Raw genomic sequence first — 19,187 nt, 5'->3', positions numbered from 1 at the left:
TAGGACTTCAAATCTCTTTGAGCGTATACTGAGTGTTGAGAATAACAATGACAGACCAAGACCAAAAACTACTTACTCTCCATGGGCAGAATAGGTGGCATTCAGATGAAATCCCAGCCCCTATCTTTCTGAAATTCAGTTAGACAAAATAGACCCAGAACTTCATATTTATATCTCTTGGCCCAAATATCCCCTTCTAGAAATCTCTCCTAAGGAAGTAATTGGAAATGGTCACATTCATAAGCAAGGACTGCTCCATAGTGGCTTTTGAAGTGTGAAAACAAAGAAGAATTAAATACAGCATTTCCATTGAAAGGAGCATTACATAGCAATTTAAAAAAGACGTTTTGAGCCTTGTGATGTAGGCAGCGGTGGAACTCCAGCCTAGTGTGTATGAAGAGCTAAGTTAGATCACAAGTACCAAATTCCACCTTTTTAAAAAGCCCACAGCTTTGTAGAGTTCTAGGAAGACACTCAAAAGGACTTAAAATATGTAGGGGAAAAAATGAATCCAGTCACTAAAATAATGTATCTAGCTAGGCACCGTGGCTTACGTCTAAAATCCTGCCACTTGGGAGGATGAGGCAGGAAGACCTCCAAACAGTCAAGGCCAAACCTATCTACACAGTGAGATCCTGTCTCAGAAACCAACAGGAAAAATCCAGTACATGTGCTGAAGTAGGAAGAAATAAACCAAAATGCTAAAGTTTCAACTGCATGGATTTCCCCCCAAACTCTTCTAAACTGTCACGTTTCGTTAACAGGTCCTACCACTTTCTGATGTAATGGGGCGAGCCTTTCCGCCCCTCGCATGTGTGAGCTGATGCTATGCTAGCTAAGCCTGACCTCCGCCATCTACGGATACTACCAACCTCTTGCCTTGCTACTGGGTACCACAGGAGCCGTGACTGGGTCAGCTCTCCTGCGAAGGCTATTCTTGGTGGTCAGCTTGACTGGAATTAGCTGAAACTCAGGCAGCTAGGCATGACTGTGAGGGATTATTCTTGATTGGATCATTTGAGGTTAGAAGGCCCACCCTAAATCTGGGCCACACTTTCTAAAAGCAAACACATACACACACACACACACACACACACACACACACACACACACACGGACATGGAAGAAGGGAGCTTTTTTCTCTTTGCCTGCTCATCCTCACTCCTGCTGGTGAGTTCATACACACTGCTGCTGAGACAGTCCTTCACTGATATTAGAGCCTGCTTCACTGGGATTCCAACATATACCAGGGACCAGCTAAGACATCCAGCCCCATGGATGAACGACTATTGGATTCCTGTGCTTTCTGTTGGGGACAGTCATTGTCAGACCAGCCTGCAAGCCACTCTTAGAGATCCCCTTTATGTTCTATCAGTCCCGTTCCTCTAGAGGACCCTGACTAACACACCCTGATGAGTGGGCTTCGCTGGGATCTTCAGTGTGGACAAGGCTGCAGACACCTACCACGCCCCTTTCCCAGATCACGCTCACACCTACCACGTCCCTTTCCCAGATCACACCTACCACGCCCCTTTCCCAGATCACGCTCATTCGATCCTGCACGCCGCTCACACCATGTGGGATCTTGGTGAAGTCTTCCTTGCCCATGGCTTTCTGCTTCGTGGTGAATGGCCGGTGATCTGATGCCACAATGTTCAGAGTGTCGCTGGAGAGAGGGAGAAGTGACAAGTGAGGGGACAGGAGGCCAATCTCCCAGTGGGTGGGGAACAAGCTGAGGGGGAAAGCCTGGGCTTGGGAACCCAGAGAATGCATTTCCAACCTGACCCTGCTGCTTACTTGCTGGGTGACCTCTAACGGTTTGTTTCTTTCCTTTAAATGAACAGTTTATCTATCCACAGAATTGGCATATGCACAGGGCATGTTCCAGGAGACTCCAACCCTTGGGTTGGTGACTGGTAAAATAGCAGGTGGAGAACAACTTGCCCACCATTTAGGGCTTAGCTGGGGTGAGATGGCAGAGGTGGGCTTCATGTCCAGGACTCACGTGGCAGCTTGTTCCCACCAGCTCGCCTGCCCCACACTGTCCCGGCAAGACACACACAACAGGTGTTTGACAAAGCTTTTCCAAGTTCAGTGCTAACCTTGCTAAGTGACTGAGAGTCAAAGCATTCAGGAGAAAGGGTTCCAAGACTTAACAAGCCACCATCTAGAAGCTGAAGACATTGTCACCAATGTCATCCACGACAAAGTCTTCACACGGTGAGGGCTATGAGTACCTAAGGCTCAACCAGGACCTCAGGCAGATACAGAACTGGGAAGGGAGTTCTGCTTTAGGGAGGTGTGCTGCAGCATGCTGTCTGCCAAAGAGGGAGATTTCTAGACTAGAAGCCTCAGCTATGAAAATGCTTCTGCCACTAAGGCAAAGCAACCCTAGGAAGGACTTGGCTGCAGCAAGGAGATCATGCGGAACCAGGGACATTGCTGGCAGTGCCCAGTAGAGACCCCAAGGCTCTCACATTCTCTGTAGATAAGTACATGAGCTACAAGGGACACCCACTCTGAAGGGGCTCTGGACACAGAGCAGGGTGTGATGGGGTATGGGGGCAGATTTTGAGGCTACAGGACAGTTGCCAGTCAGGCTACATGGAGGGCTGTCTCTCCCGGGAGCTGGCAGGCCCATCAGTTAAGGCTCTTGCCAAAGACTGATGTTCCTGGCAAGTCCACAGCAAGGTGACTAAGCTCTTTGGGTAAGAGGGCTGACCTCAGTCAGGGTTCCAGAGACAGGAAGAGACTTCCAGAGAGCAGGAGTGTTCTAGAACCCCCGAGGCTCCCCACACCCTCTGCACCTACAGAAGCCATGAGAAATGAGGATGTCTCAGGGTTTACTCTCTTCTCAGAGACCCCCAGATATCCAGATGAGGCTTAGCCCAGGGGAGAGACCAACACAGAATAACACATTACAGGTCAGGAACCCTGAAACTCAGGCTCAACTTTCACCTTTAACTGAACACCTATCTTCTTCAGAAGCAGGTACCACTCAGCAAGTGTGAATGAATGATGGTAAAATTATAATTTATTTATTTCTTACTTACCTATTTATTTGTGTGTGTGTGTGTGCGCGCACACGCACACACATGCATGCACACATGTTTACCTCTGCATGAGCATGGAGAACAAAGGACAACTTTCCTTCTAATACATGGGTTCTGGGGATTAAACTCAAGTTGTCAGGTTTGGTGGCAATGGCCTTTCACTGGCTGAGGTATCTCACTTGCTCAGGAAACCAGACTTGAAAAAGGGAACTGACGGCTGGGTTTCCAGCCAGCATTCTGCACTGCATGAATTATACCAGTAACATGTTATAGGAGAAAATTATAGTAATCATAAATTCTTATGAATAGTTAAAATTTTGCCCTGAATCCTATAAAATAGCACACATTTACAATGTGAACTGATTAAAAAGGAACTAGAACTATTTCTCTACCATATGAAATCATAATTTTTACATGAGAATTTAAATAATTAAAGTAAATGGAAAACAGGCTTTATGAAAAATTATTCAATGACCAATGCTTCCTTTTCCTGTCTATTTGAGTATGGACAGACTGGACATTTACTGTGCTTTTGTTCCTTTGGCAAATTTGCTTATAGCAAGTGGAACATTTCAAAGGACTCTCTGACGTTGAACCAAGTCTTTATTATAGTGTTTTTAATACGTATATATGAGTGTTGTGCATATTTGCGTGTATGTGGGTGCACCATCTGTGCATGCAGGCATTCAGAGCCCCAAAGTTGCCACCAGATGCCTTCTACAGTGGCTCTCCACTTTATTTACTGGGTCACTTGGGCACCTCCACTTGGCTGTCAGACTCTTGAACAATGACCCCAGGAAAGCAGTTTCAACAGAAACCTTCATGTTGAGAGAAGAGACGGAAGCTTGGCGAGGAAGCGGAAAAACTTGTCTCTGCAAAGAGATTTCACCCAGATCTGACAACCTGCCAGACTATCTTTAAAGAGAGATTGGAGTTACACTAAGACAGGTCAATGATGGACAAGACCACACCTTGACTAGTATAGTTCAGTTATATGTGCATCTTGCCCTCTCCAGAAACCCAAACTTCGCATCAGGACCAGAAGGCAGACTTCTCTTCCAGGGGCTGAGAGGTTCTTTGGTACACTGACCTATTAAGTTAGCCTACAGCCAAGCTCTGGGTGAGACACGGGTGGTCTAGCCTGCTCTCCCACCAAGGGATAGTTAAGCCCCATGACTTCTGTAGAAAGTGGCCTGGGGTAAGTGACCTCATGAGGGCCCTTGCTGGCACTGGAAGGTGACTAAAAACCATGCCTGGGCATGGAGAAGATAGTCCCATCTTTCTTCCTCCTCCATCTGCCCCAGTATGAACAGAGAGAGTTAGGGGGGTTGGTTAAGGAGCCGACTTTAAGCTAGACATGACTTTAATAGCCAAAGGCAAGAGAAGGTAATATCTCTTCCCAGAATGTCACTAGCAGAGGACAAAGAAGCTGTAAGCTGTCCCGGAAACAAAACCAACATTTTCATGATTGTGCCTTGCCAAGTCCAGAATGTTCCTTGGACTCTTTTCTTCAGGTTGGGGTTGAGCATTAGATAGGGAGGGGATTTAGAATGGAGGTTGGTAGAGGGTGTAACAGGGATGGAGAGAGATGGGAAGGAATGCACAGGAGGAGGAAGGAACACATAGGAGAGAAACTGAGGCAACAACAGGGAGAGGTGAAGGTAAGTATGGCTTATTTCCACGCCAACTGGACTGAATTAAGAGCTGCCAGGGTGTTAGGGAGGTAGTACACCTTTGGGTGTGCGGACGAGGGCTTTTCTAGAAAGGACTAACTAAGGGAGGAAGAAAACAGGCTGTACCAGCCCAAGGGCTGAGGGTCTGGGCTGAGTAAAAGGAAAGAAATCCAGGTAGCTATCTGCATTTCTCTGCTCTGTCTCTTGATCCACTTAGGTATGGAGTCCCCGCAGCCTGCTCCCAAGCCTTCATAGAGGACCTAGCTCTGGGAAAGAGTTAAAATAAGCCTTCTTCTCTTAAAAGTTGCTCCCTCAGTAACTAATGCGGTCAGGAAAAGAGAGGACCACACATATGAAAAGCGGTCCTATGTCCCAGCTCCCCACTGGGCTTCAGGATGAGGTTTCAATGGCCTCTAAAATGCTGGTCAATGCTCTCACTCCAAATGAAGTTGCCAGAGACGCTCAACAGGATAGCAAGGGACAGCTGGGCTCTGGAGGAAGAGGTTCAAGCAAAATCACCCCGAGGGCCCTATGGAACCAAATCCAGGCCATGTTTGATTTCTAGTGTTGGAGGACATCACCTTAAAGACCTATAGCCCCCTGTGCGGAGCGTTGTTGGCTCCAATGCCTTACTTGGCCAGCAGGCTCATGAGGTAGGTAGAGGTGTTGGTGTCCAGTCTCAGAGGAGGCACTGTGACGTAGGCAGCCGCATGGGACCAGTCCTGGTGGTAGTAGTGCAAGCCTGTGAGTGTGGCATGTGCGTTGGTGGTCTCAGCCAGCACCACTTTCCCTGGAAGGAGAGTGGAAAGCATCACGAGGTGGTTGGACAGCATATTGCACTACACAGGTGAAGAGGCTAACAGCAAATAGGAAAAGGCTTGCCCCCGTTTCCTCAGGCCCGAGGGACATGGATCCGGAGGCCGGCAGCATAGAGGAGAATTTCGAGAAGTCTAGTATGGCCTGGCTGTGTACACATAGCTGTGGGGGAGTGAGGTAGGGGGACAGTGGGGCATGCATGTACTGCCAGGCCTAGTGGGCAGTCCAGGCTGTTCTCTGGGCAGGCAGGGGATGTGACAGCTCTGGGAGCAGCTGGGGTGGAATCCACAGCAGACTCAGAAGTCAGGAAGTCAGAAGAGGGAGGGGTCCATCCAGCAGGCTGGGCCAACAGTCCAGCCGGAATCCCTCAGCCTCAGGGGCTCTCAGCTCAAGAACAGGCAGAGTGTGGGGGTCCAGATATCACAATGAAGGCTGTGGCACCCACGCTTCTGGCTTACACTCACAGGGTTCTAGCTTAGCTTTGTTTCTCCTGTTACTAGGACCCCTTACCAGTGCCCCAGGCCACAGCTTCAGTACTACCAAGGGGTCTGCACTGGGAGTCACACGAAGGCCCCTCGAGGGTCAGACACAGGGCTCAAGGGAGAGAGAAGGGGAAGTTGGGCCCACGCACTGTTATTTTACCAGTGGCTTCCACCATGGCCCCACTCCTGACTCCTACACTGCCCCCACTCCCGACATGCCCACTGGCATTGGTCTAGCATTTTATTAGTTGCCAAGGTAACTATTAATTCAATATACCAGACCAAAAAGACATCAATTAATGACTCAGTTTAAGACTTTAATTTTACTTGACCCGGTCCAGGTAACAGACATTTCTGGAAAAGCTTCTGGGCAAACACGCGAGAGGAGAAAGTTCTCATGTACTGAGCCCAGGCTAGCTCGGGGCACTCTGAGGCAGACAATCATGAAGAAATGGGTAGGGCAGGCTAAGCCTGGTCTCAGCAGCCAAGCCTGGCAGAATGTGAGCTGAGGAACCCTGTCCTCTGATCCCATGGCAGGAGGTACAAAGACTCACCTTGCATCTTAGCAGCCGCAATCACATCACCAGCTGAGATGCTGGACACATTGACCAGGTAGATGGGACAGTGAGTCTAAAGGCAAGAGACAGCAGGAAGTAGCATTACCTGCTCCTGTAAAGCTGCCACACCCCCAGACCACCCTTCTCTCAGTCCTGCACCGACACGCATCCCTGTGTGTCACTCGTTACTCGTGACTAGATGGTAGTTTACGCTTGGGATGCAGGGCTGGTGAGCTGAGAACACAAGAGGCTGCAGATGGAGGCCAGCATTGAGGACCACCAACCCGGGGGGTGACCTCAGGTAGCAGAGGATGAGTCTAAACCTCAGATTTTCTCTGATCTCATGATTTTTTCTTCCTGCTTCATTTTTTCTGTTCACAAACATGATGACCCAGAAACAGCCATATCCTAAACCTGACATTCCGATGCCAGCAGTCTGAAGGTTGCTTTATCGACGGACAGAATGTACTCGGGAGAAAAACCAGGCTCAGAGTCTGGGTTGGACATAACTGGTCTTGTAATTCTACAGAACTGTGCAAACATAGCCCACGGCCGAATTTCTTTGGGCACGCTTGCGCTAAGAACCAAGGGGCTGATGGATGGTCAGACCCTTCCTTATTGTGGACTGGGTGTCCATCAGGAAGTATTTGGTAAGATAACTGTTGTCATGGCAACAGAGCAAGGTCCAGGAGCTAACAGGAAACCTTCCAAGATGCCATTCTGTGCCTTTACTGGTTATCAAGTTAGGAGTCAGGGGTTTTGAGATACCTGGTGTGAGCTGATCAATCCTAGGGCTGGTGATATACAGCCTCCCTGTTCCCATAAAATCCTAAGACCACACTTCAGCATTTACATCCTTCTGGGTAGCCCTGGCCAGAGGGGAAGGTCCCAAGCAGGAGCCCTCATTAGAATCATGAGGTTGGGGGAAGACAAACTTTCAACACAGCATGCCAGTTTCTGATTGGCTGGGTCTCTCTGGAGCTCGAGAGCTTGTTTATCTAAATCTGTAATTCAGACCCATGGTGCTGACTCTGCCATCCAGGAACCACACCACTGGAAATCTAACCTTCTAGAGCCGGTGGTTCAGATTATCTTTAGTGACATCCTGCAGAAAGGATGGTCCTTCCCAGGCACAAAGAACTCTCCAGAGTAAGTGATGCTATCATCCCGATTTCAGATGATGAGGGAGGAGATCAGAGGGGGGCATGATAGGCATGTGGTTAAAAGCCCACATTTAATAGTTAAGAGCAAGGTTCTGGATTCTGGCGCCATCTCTAGCTGGTTCCCACCACGCTCTGCCAGTGCTTTGTTTAAGGGCTTTTCCTGAACCGAACCCGGGAAAGCAGCGGGGAAAACAAAGGCCCCAGGAGCATAGGGTTAAATGATAACAGCTTAAGCCATTTATACTCGAGCAACGAATCTCAGCTTCGGCAGCTTCAGCTCTTCATCAGCTCAAAGGGGTGGGGCGGAGTGCTGGGGCGGGCAGGATGCACACCAGAACTGGGAGACTAATGTCCATCTATTCAGCTGCGGTCCTGAGAGCCGCTTGTGGCACTGGCCTCCAGTGTGGAGGATGGGGGGGCTACTTACCCTGTTTGCAATGGTGATGACGCGGTGAGTAGCTTCAGCTTCCAGCTGTTACAAAACAAGGGACAATAAGGAACCGACCTTCACCACCCCCTTCAAGCCAGCTGCACCTGCCTGAGAGCTCTCTGCAGGGAGAGTGCTGGAGCAGCTGACACAGCAGAGGGGCTGGCTGCACCCACAAAGACTGGCTGGGGCACCAGACCCCAACCACTAGGACTTCCACGGAAAGAGAGTCCCAGGATTTAGGATACCAGGTGCACCCTGGTGGAAGCCACTTAGGGCTTAGAAAGGTGCTTGCTGGGCAAGCCAGGTGACATGAAATTGTTGCTTGGGACCCACAGAGTTGGCCTCTAACGGCCACAAATGTACTGCGGCACCCCTCCCCCCATACACAAAGTGATAACTGCCAGATGTTTTCTGGATGGCCAGTCTGCCTCGGCACAGACCCAGGTTCATCCCTTTTATTTTTATTTTTCATCACTACAACCTTGCTCTTCCTCTTGTTGCCCGGCACAGGCAGCTCAAGCCTGAGTCTGAGCTGGCCCCTAGCCAACCTTATCCCAGATCTACCCCGTGAATCAAGTGCTCCAATTCTCCTGGAACCCAGGCCAGCCTCACGTTCACAACATAGCAGAAGATGACCTTGAACTTCTTGATCCTCCTGACTTCACCTCTCAATTGTAGGTGTTACACGTGGAGTTGGGTAAGTACCAGGACTTCACGCATGGCAGGCAAACATCTACCAATGAGCTGCATTCCCAGCCTTGGTGCCTATTTCTCTACAAATTCTGAGGTGCCCAAGCAGGACCTACATTTAAACCAGTGGCCAACAGGGACAGGAGAAAGGCAGGAATAAGCTACGCCACGTTGGCTCTTGAGTGATAGTAGGATCACACATCGGGTCTCCTGGAGCTTCAACTCCTACCCCGCTATGACTGATTGATTGATTGATTGATTGGGATAGGCTCTCGCTATGTAGCCCAGGTCCGCCTGGAACCTGAGCCCTTTCTGCCTCAACCTTGCTGGAGCTGGGAATACAGATGCCACATGACCCTCCCATTACTCTGTGTTTTGGGCTTTGAAGAAAGAAGAGGTAGTTTTCTGCTTCAAAGGGTGAGCCTGTGGGAACACAGTACTAGCCCAAGCAGGCATTATCAACCGTGGTTCCAGCAGCTAGAGCAGGATCTCTCAGCAGCAGACACTGACTGTCCAAGTCAACTCCCAGTGAGCGCACACATCGCCTTTCCTTCCCACCCTGCTGAGAAGTGGAGAATCTGAGGGACCATGGACAGGCATGAGCTTTGTTTCTAGTGGGAAGGCTCCAAGTCCTCCTCAGTCAGAAGTGAATCTCCAGAACGCAGAGCCTGGACCCTAATTTTCTCCTAACGCATGAAGGCTCTGTCCCTTTTGTCACAGCACTCAATTCTGGATAAAGTGACCCTGAAATGGTTTCCACAAAGCCTCAAGATGAGAATTAAATGGCGCATGATGGGGTTTATCCAAGCCTTTCCAAAGGAAGGTCAAGGTAGCCTCAACATTGGTTTCCTCTGGGAAGCTTTGAGATGGGAATTTCATCTATGGGGGAAAATGGTGTAACACATATTTCCCCTATGCAAATGATATAATTTTATTTTCCTTTATTCTGCTAGAGGGTCTCATGTAGCCCAAGCTGGTTCCAAACTTGCTATGTAACGTATTTTTGGCATTTCTCCAAAAGACTGCATGAGTGTTATGGTTTCCCATGGTGTCCTGACACAAATTCTTGGTCCCTAGATAGTGGTGGTGTTTCGAGAAACATGAGGTGAGGCTGAGCTGGAGGACGGAGGTCATAGGGATGGGTCTTCCCTGGTAGTTCCCTGGTCGCTTCCTGGTTGATCATCAAGGGAATAGCTCTCCTTTGCCACACATCCCTGTCACCATGACATTCTGACCAAGTGGAAACATCCACTGGATTCTTTGAAGCCATGAGTGTGTGCAAAATAAATAAATAAAATGATAATAATAACAACAATAACAACAACAATAGTTTTCTCTCGGGCTTATTTTCAGTGACAGAAAGCTAATGAATACAGAAAGTCTACATGAAAAAAGGTGACCATAGACACAGGGATTTTCTCCTACCTCCTCTGGACGACTGATCTCGATTCCTTCTGGGCCTGTGATACCCAAATCTAGAGCCTCCTTAGCACCCTGAATAACAGCACAAGGGAGACAATTGAATTACAGAGATACAAGAAATTACTAAACCCCAAAGGACAGTAAAGTATGTCAGGCATGTCTTCCTTCCCTAATGCACATTTTCCAAAGAATAAATCCAGGGGCCTCAGGCAGTAAACTCCTCCTGATTCCCTTCTCACTTCTTAATGACTAGACAATACCTTTTATTCTTAAAAATACAGCCCAGTTGCTAAGCAACAGCTCTAGGGTACCAAAGACAAACACCATTACTTAGTTTAAAAGCTGTCTCTGGAAATCTCAACTCATGTCTCTGGTATCAGAGACTTCAAGATCAGCTTCACCCCAAGACTTAGGAGAACCAGAGAACAGACTTCTATGATGTAACAGTTTTGATGGACAGGTTTAGGAAAATGGAATGTTGCTGTTTATTTTTGCACGTTGTACCTCAAAAAATGTTCCCAAGAGATGTTCTAAATTATTTTGCCATAGTGGAATTTAAATATCATAACATTCACACTAAATTATTACCTAAGACTTAGGAAACCTCTTGGATTATAAAGAGATATTTTAATATATATTTTAACATATATATCTTCATATATATGTATATTTAAAGTTTGAATTTCAGACCAAGATTTCGCACCCCAGATGCCCACATCTCACATCATTTAACTACTAGATTTATTGAACCCTGAAGGACAGTGACAAATGAACAGGGTGCCCTGAACACTGGCCCCACCCCCACCCAATAACCTCTACTGCTGACTTGCCTCAGCCACGAGCTCCCCGTTTTCAGCGTGAACTCGGGGGATCGCCCCAAAGTCCCTGCAGGCATGAAACACTTGGTAGAGCTCACTGTCTCGAAGCATGTACAGGTCCTTGTAGGTCATGAACATCTGGAAGGAGTTGACCCCCTTCTCCCTCACTAGTGTCTCCATTTCTGCTTTCACCTGGGGAGCAAAACACAAAGTCAGTGCCAAGGAGGACCAGCAGGCGCTGGCCCGGTGAAGAGATGGTCCAGCAAGTGCTGAGAATGGTCAAGACTAATTCTGTCTCAGAGGCCTCGGTTCAGCACGCTGTAAGCTCCAGTCAGTGCACACAGGACATGGCTCTCTGTGCCAGAGACAACCACTGGCTCTCAGTGCCTGAGCCGACCATTAGGCATTCCTCCCCATTGGATGTTCATGAGACCGCGTGCGCACATCTGAACATACTGAGCCCCAGCAGTCACTGCGAGGAGCCAATGCTCCTGAGTTTGGAGCATGGCCTTGGATTCTGTTGCAGTGTGATGCTCGCTGCGAAGGCAGGAAAATGGGTTCTTTAAGTTCGGCAGGACAGTCCCCCTCCCCCACATCTTTATGGGCTCCTAAATGTCGTGTCTGGCACACTGTTGAGTGGTGGTGTGGGCACTGTTCACACACCCAGAAGAGCATCAGGCCCTAGCCAGCTCAGTTACACCCCCTCTATGAACCAGACCACTGGTGCCTCCTTTGTGGGGGGTTCCATCAGCACTGTTACCTTGGGTGCCCACCAGGTGATCCCCACATGGAGGGCATAGTCACAGCAGACCTTGGGGTCAGCGAGGCCCCTGCACTTCTCATAGGCTTCCACGAGGGAGGTCTCCTTGTCAGGAAGGACGTGGCCGATGATCATGGTGGTGCCTCCAACGAGCGCTGCCTGAAGGAACAAGGGGGAAAGGTCGTCTTGTCACCGCTCTGCCGGCACTCACGCCACTATCAGTGAGACACGGTGCTCAGGGCGCACTCGGAACAACCACGGGGATGGTGAAGATCAGACACAGCAAGGCTGGGGAGGCCTTAAGGGGTGGTTCAGAGAGGCGCGGTGGATGATGTTCCTTAGAACTGTGGGTCTAGCAAACAAAGCTGCTTCTTCCTCATGCAGCGTTCTGGCTCAGCCCTTTGGAAAAAGCACTTAGCATGTCACAAGGCTAGATTCTACCTGCCCAGCAGAGTCTCCCTCCAAGTGACTTCTGGCTGACTTCAATATATAGACAACACAATCAAAGGCCCGAGTATATGTACATATGTTATGGTGTGAAGCAAAATCAAGGGTTTGTGTAATATGGTATTTCGAAGATATTGTTTTATTTTGTTGCTTCTTATGAGGCAATTTTACTTAAAGATTCAACTGCATCTTCAGTATCCGTCCCTTCATCCTCATTTCCCTCTCCCTTAGCATCTCAGCTTCATTTCATTTCTTTCTTTCTTTATTTTTGTTTTTCAAGACGGTTTCTCTGTGTAGCCCTGGCTGTCTTGAAATGGTAAACTGTAGGCCAGGCTAGCCCCAAACTCACAGAGATCTGCCTATTCGCTTCATTTCTACCTGCTTGTCTGGGATAGAGCACTTTTAGATGCATGTCTAATTTACTAGTGAAAAACGACCCAATTCACAGGCTCCACAAGCTACTAATTCTAAAAGATTTTTTTTCCCATTTCTTATGCACGTGTATGCATCTTTGCATGTATGTGGGCACAGTGTGTGTATGGGGTGTGCATGCGTGTGGAGACTCAATGTGAATGCTGAGAATCATCCTCTATTGCTCTTCTATCTTCTCCACTAAACAAGGTGTCTCAATCAAACCCCGAGCTTGCTGGAAAAACCAATCTGGCTAGCAGGTTTGCTCTGGTGCCTCTTGACTCCACCTTTCAGGTTGGGTTCTGGGAATCCGAATTCTAGTCCTCACACTTGTGAGGGAAACACTTTGATCATTGAGACATCTTGTCAGCCCCTAAAGACAATTTTAGGAGCTTCGCTCACAATCACAAGTCTAACCCTCCAGGAAAAATGACTAAGTCCATAATAAATTCCCCCATTACTCAAAAAAGAAAACTTTTTGAGCATGTAACTTCTGTGAGCTTCCAAAGCTGACATTACCCAAAAGAAGCTTTGAGTAAATGTGCTGTTCCCAAACACTTCTGTTATGATTAACATAGCCAAGAGAGGGTTCTTCACACATGGGTCTAGCTTCCTGGTTGGGCAGTTAGAAGAGAAAGTCCACTATCACTTCTGGAATGGTAAAGTGCCATCTTGATGAGTGTGTTTAAGTATCTTAACTATATTCTTTTCCAGAGGGGTGAAAAGCCTGAAGAAGCTGCCTTCTCTATAAAAGTCAAATCCCCTGACCACAAGCAGGAGACACGGCTGGGGAGGACTAAGGCACCAAGAGAAAGGAGTCTAGCAACTGAACAACAAGGCAAAATCTCAAGGCCTCGGTGGTCTGACTTCCTGCATTGCTCAAAGCAGTCAACAGAGGGCGGTAGTTCCCTGTAGTACTACACGGTGGAACAGAGGTGGGGGAGGAGGGGGGTGGGGCACAGATTGTAGCTGGCTTCTGTTCCCGTTCTGCTGGATCCCGCCAGGCTGATTCATGCTCCCAGCAGGTGGATGCTCTCTGTTTTGGCCTGCCCTGCAGTTCTTGCCTGTCCACGGGCACGTGGGAGAGTCTGGTATACCAGCGTTGTATACCCTAAATTGTTTGTTCTTCTTTGATTTTCTGGTGCTGTCCTTTGTGCCCCTTCCACACAGCAGCAGCCAGGGATGGGGGAAAAAGGGACTGGGGGGGGGGAGGAGACACAGTGATAAAGGAATTAGAACCCCCGAGGCAAGGGTGGAAAAGCGATTCCTTCGCAAGTCTTCAAGCACGCGACAGTACAGATCAGGCTGATAAACCGTTATCCTCCCACCATGTCAAATACGATCTTACAAGGGTCTCTGAAACTGAGCTACAATGCAGAGAAATTGACTTCCCCCGGGGTCCACCCTTCTCGACAGCTTCCATTCTGGATACGTGCTGAGCACACAGGTCTAAACTCTGTCCGTTGCTGTAGAACGCCATCCTTGGACCTAGTGTGCACAGAGTTGTGTTCTGAGCCCCAAGAAGAGAGGTTAGGCTTGTGTGGATGCTGGAAGGGGGTCCTGGCCTTTAGTCAGGGAATTCCAGGGACCAACAGTGGTGTGGCTATGGATTAAGGGGCTCTAAGCAGACACAGCCTGAGTTCTGTGGGAAAGGCATACAAGTTGCCCAAGGCCGCAAGCAGCCTCCTCTGGAGTCTAACAATAGGAACTGAAGAGTTCTGAAAGTAAGCAGAGTGGTGGTATTGACGCACCCCCCTCCCGCCCCCGCCACACACCTACTGGCTGTTATCTGGAGCCGCTGTGAGCCCCCCCCCCCGCACCTCCACAAGCCACTCACCTGCAGGGCAGCAGCTATGGAAGGCTTGGAAGGGTGTGCTGGTAACATCACTATCACCACCACTGCCCCTGCAGGCCTCCTACAGCCTCCAAACCAGAGTTCACAGGCTCAGCAAACTCTCTTCCCGCCAGTGCAGGCTCAGGGCTTACCAGACACTGGGAGGTGTACATTCTCTCACAGGCAACACACACACACACACACACACACACACACACGGCTAGCCTTTCAAACAGGCACAGTTCTGATGCTAAGGATGAATGCCTCGGGCTCCATCATAAGAACAGGATGGCATCACAGATGTGACAGATCTTTGTATCGTCCCCTTCTTGAAGGCCTTGCAGAGACATCACTGGAGCAAGGCACTGTCCTGCTCCTGATGCTTCCAGAAGGATGTGTGGAAGGATACTTGGCTGTGGGCCTGTCACATGTCATAACTACTTACACAGAAAGTGTTGCTTAGGTGAGCTGTAGACGGTACTTAGCCAAAGGCAGTAAGATGATGCTCATGGATGCTGTCTTAGGGCTTCTACTGCCAGGATGAAACACCACACACAAAAGCACCTTGGGGAGGAAAGAGTTCCACATAGCAGTCCACCATCAAGGAAGCCTGGGCAGCAACTCATGGCAGAGCTGATACCGAGGCCATGCCTTGCTGCTCAGTTTGCTCAGCCTGTTTCTAGTACACCCCAAGACCATCAGCCCAGAGGTGGCACCGCCCACAGTGGGATGGGCCTCTCACAGGCCAGTCTGGGTGGGGGCATTTTCTCAGTCGGATCCCTCTTCCCACATGGCTCTAGCTATGGTCGAGTAAACGAAGCCCTAGCAGCAGAGAGGCTGAGCAGTAATGGAGCAATACTCAGTGAGTGAAGCAGCAGACTCCGTGCAATGCGGGAGGAAGCAGGCAAATATGTTACTGATGGCTGTTTTGGGGTGACTGGTCCTGAGTGGTTTGTTTTTTCTTCTTTTCTAAAATTTATTTAATGGGATATATCAATTTTACAACATACACTAAAAGCAGTAGCATCTTTGTAATATGCACTATACAAATCCGCTTAGAAGAAGCTAAAACTAAACCTAGTTAGCCATGTCTCCGTGTGTAAAATGTGTTAGTTATTTCAGATGTTTATGGAATATTATACAGATATTCAGATGCAGAGCAAAGGCAGAGAAGATAAAAAAAACCCTGCCCATGTAACCTACCACCAGATACTGATAATTTCATATTTTTTGCTTCAGATATTTTAAACTTTTTATTTTTATCAAGAATACCATTTGGGGGGCAGGGTAAGAGGTTGAATCCAGGGTCTCATGTGTTAAGCCTTTGCTTTACCACTGAGGTACACCCCCCGGTGAGATATTTTTCTTTGTATATTTGGGTATGTACATGTCTGTAGTGTGTGCACACATGTGGTTTCATGTTCATATGTGTGCATCTGTGTGTGCAGATGCACATTTGCTCGTGTGTGTGTGCATGTGTTTATTCTCATGCGTGCACCTGCGTGTTCAGATGTACCTCTGCATATGTGTGGCTGCCGGTGGAGCCCGAAGATTGACATCAGGTAGGTATCTTAATTGCCCTCCACTGTCTTCACTTAGGCAGAGTTTCTCGCTGGGCCCAAGGCTCACAGATTTAACTAATCTACCTAGCCCGCTTGCCCCAAGGTTCCCCCTCTCACTGAACTTCCCAAAAGCTGGGACTATAGGAGAGCCTGGCCTTTTGTGTGGTCCTGGGTATCTGAACGCCAATCCTTACGCTGTGGCAAGTGACTTACTTGCTGAGTGTCTCTCCAGCCTGAGGTACTTTCCAAATGAAATAGCATTTATTCTGACAGACCCAATAATCTCCACCATTACCTGCTCCGAGGCTGACATACTTCTCTGTGTTTATCTAGTCCTTGATGCTATCACACTGTCCGCATCCTTTGGCAACTGGTTTCCTTGGACATTAATTGTTTCACCTCCTGCTTGAAGACCCTCACGCTTGTGTGAGCAGAGCCCACACTCAGATGCACCCTGGCGGAAAGTGGGAGTGTAGCCGGGCGGTGGTGGCGCACGCCTTTAATCCCAGCACTCGGGAGGCAGAGGCAGGTGGATCTCTGTAAGTTCGAGGCCAGCCTGGTCTACAAGAGCTAGTGCCAGGACAGGCTCCAAAGCTACAGAGAAACCCTGTCTCGGAAAAAACTAAACAAAAAAAAAAAAAAAAAAGAAAGAAAGTGGGAGTGTAGAGTCTGCAGACCTTCAACAACCCACGCCTGACCCGGGAAAAGCAGAACTGTCCACCCAGCAATCCAAGCCTTTTACACACACACACACACACACACACACACACACACACACACCCCTGTCTAATCAGGTCTTCCTGCCTGTGTATGTGGGCAAGACTTTTATCCTATTGTAGGATTTCACATCTCTGTCAATTAATGTGGACATGAATTATCTAACCTGCAGTCACATACACACTGTGCACATTTGGCAGAGTGTGAAACACAATTTGATGACTTTGAAAAGGCTACTGATATTTTGTTCTTGACATTTATGGAATACTGCTGGGTCAATCTGGATTTATTTGATGCCCAGGAATGCTCCCCTTCTTTGTTCTCTAAAACCACTAATCATACTTAATGATGATTCACTTTATGACTCAGTTGGCCAAGAGTAGGAACTGGTAGTAAAGTTGAACCTTTTACGCATGTTATCTTCATATGTCAGAAAGCCGTTCCATCAGACCACGCTATGGGGGAAATGCAGGGGTCTGCATGCTCACCAGGCACCCGCTCTGCAAACTGCATAGTTATGTTTCTTTTCAGACACAGGAAGGAACAAGGAGTTGGTCCTTCTTAGCTATCTCAGGTAAAAGAGCTTTGAAGGGATATGCTCTTGGTATCTTTCACACTGCTGCAGATATTATTATTTCCTCCAGTTTCCTATAGTGATTCCCCTGACCCACCCCCCCGACAATGCTTCCCCATCCAATGCGGTTGTCTTTATCCAAGGCCAAGAATTAATAAATCAAGGCAAAACAACATTGTCCCCTGCTGACTGGCACTTGGGTCAAGTCCAAAACATGGGCTTCTAGGGAAAAGGTGCCGGATCACAGGGGTGTGTATACAAGGGAAACTTTGAGACACTGCTACAGAGATGTATGGGCTGAGGAAAACTCACTTTACAGGGAGTTTCTATGTAGTGATATTTTGTTTGTGTTTTAACAAATAAAGCTTGCCTGAAGATCAGAGTGCAGGGAGTTAAGCCACTCAAGGCCAGACAGTGGTGACTCACACTTTTATTCCCAGGACTCCGGAGACAGAGGTAGATGGATCTCTGTTAGTTCAAGGCCACCCTGGGCTACATGAAACTGATCCAGTCTATAAGAGAAACAGAGCTCATACAAAGATAATCCCAGTCATTTGGGAGCCCATGTCTTTAATTCCAGCACTAGAGAGCTGGAGAGGGGGAGTGATATGGCCGAGTGGAGAGAGGAATATAATGAGGAAGGAGACAGGAGCTCAGTGCAGTCAGAGGATGCAGTCAGAGGATGCTGTCTGAGGATGCAGTCTGAAGCAGTCAGTCAGAGGAGGATGCAGTCAGAGGATGCAGTCTGAGGATGCAGTCTGAGGAAGCAGTCTGAGGATGCAGTCTGAGGATGCACTCTGAAGCAGTCAGTCTGAGGATGCAGTCAGAGGATGCAGTCTGAGGATGCAGTCTGAGGATGCAGTCTGAAGCAGTCGGTCAGAGGAGGATGCAGTCAGAGGATGCAGTCTGAAGCAGTCAGTCAGGGGAGGATGCAGTCAGAGGATGCAGTCTGAAGCAGTCAGTCAGAGGATGCAGTCTGAGGATGCAGTCTGAAGCAGTCAGTCAGAGGATGCAGTCTGAGGATGCAGTCTGAGGATGCAGTCTGAGGATGCAGTCTGAAGCAGTCAGTCTGAGGATGCAGTCTGAGGATGCAGTCTGAGGATGCAGTCAGCCTGAGAATGCAGTCAGTCTGAGGATGCAGTCTGAGGATGCAGTCTGAAGCAGTCAGTCAGAGGATGCTGAGGACAGGATTGTCCTTTTGGCCTGAGGATTTGGTAGATACAAAAGATCTTTCTCTATGTCTGGTTGCACTGCTTCTCTGATCTCTTTATTTTCACCCCCTAATATCTAACTCCGGGTTTTTATTTACTAAGTCCAATTAGAATTCATGCTACATATATACTGAGATTCAGATGACAAGTGTCCAATGTTACTACGGTTTGGATATAGTTTGAATGGAACTTCCTACTGGTCTGTGTTTTAAAATTTAATCCCCACTGAGAGATACTGAAAGGGCAGAAACAATCCCCTTGCTGTGTTTACAGGTGGGGAGCTTTAGGAAGTGATTAGGACAAGGTCATGGAGTGGGGCCTCGTGATTTAACACTGCAGTCTTGCAGGGAGAAAGACCAGAGAATATGTAGCCACATGCCTGTCTTCACTGTCTCTTGCTCTGCGTCACCCTACACACTATTACGATACTCCTGACAAAAAGGCCACCACCAGATGTAGCCCCTTGGCCTTGGACCTCAAGAATCACAAGCCAACCTAAGCCTTTTTTTTTGAGTATAAATCATACAGCCTGTAGTATTTCATTATAGCAACAGTAAACAGGCCAAT

General features: G+C 48.3%; 1 protein-coding gene across 2 annotated transcripts in view; it reads right to left on the bottom strand.

Annotated features, from left to right (window-relative positions):
- Positions 1-19,187, bottom strand: part of Dpysl5 (dihydropyrimidinase like 5) — an 81,978-nt gene that overhangs the window by 8,983 nt on the left and 53,808 nt on the right. For both annotated transcript variants that reach the window (XM_075955353.1, XM_075955354.1), the window contains exons 3-9: positions 11,865-12,023; positions 11,117-11,296; positions 10,290-10,358; positions 8,172-8,216; positions 6,579-6,654; positions 5,360-5,516; positions 1,525-1,666 (exon numbers count right to left, since the gene is read on the bottom strand). In XM_075955353.1, coding sequence (XP_075811468.1) covers positions 1,525-1,666; positions 5,360-5,516; positions 6,579-6,654; positions 8,172-8,216; positions 10,290-10,358; positions 11,117-11,296; positions 11,865-12,023 — 828 coding nt within the window. The remainder of the gene's footprint in view (positions 1-1,524; positions 1,667-5,359; positions 5,517-6,578; positions 6,655-8,171; positions 8,217-10,289; positions 10,359-11,116; positions 11,297-11,864; positions 12,024-19,187) is intronic.

Source organism: Microtus pennsylvanicus, chromosome 21 (assembly GCF_037038515.1).
Source record: "Microtus pennsylvanicus isolate mMicPen1 chromosome 21, mMicPen1.hap1, whole genome shotgun sequence".
NCBI classification, from domain to species: domain Eukaryota; kingdom Metazoa; phylum Chordata; class Mammalia; order Rodentia; family Cricetidae; genus Microtus; species Microtus pennsylvanicus.
Note: the sequence above shows the minus strand (reverse complement) of the source record. Positions and strands in the feature narration are given on the sequence as shown.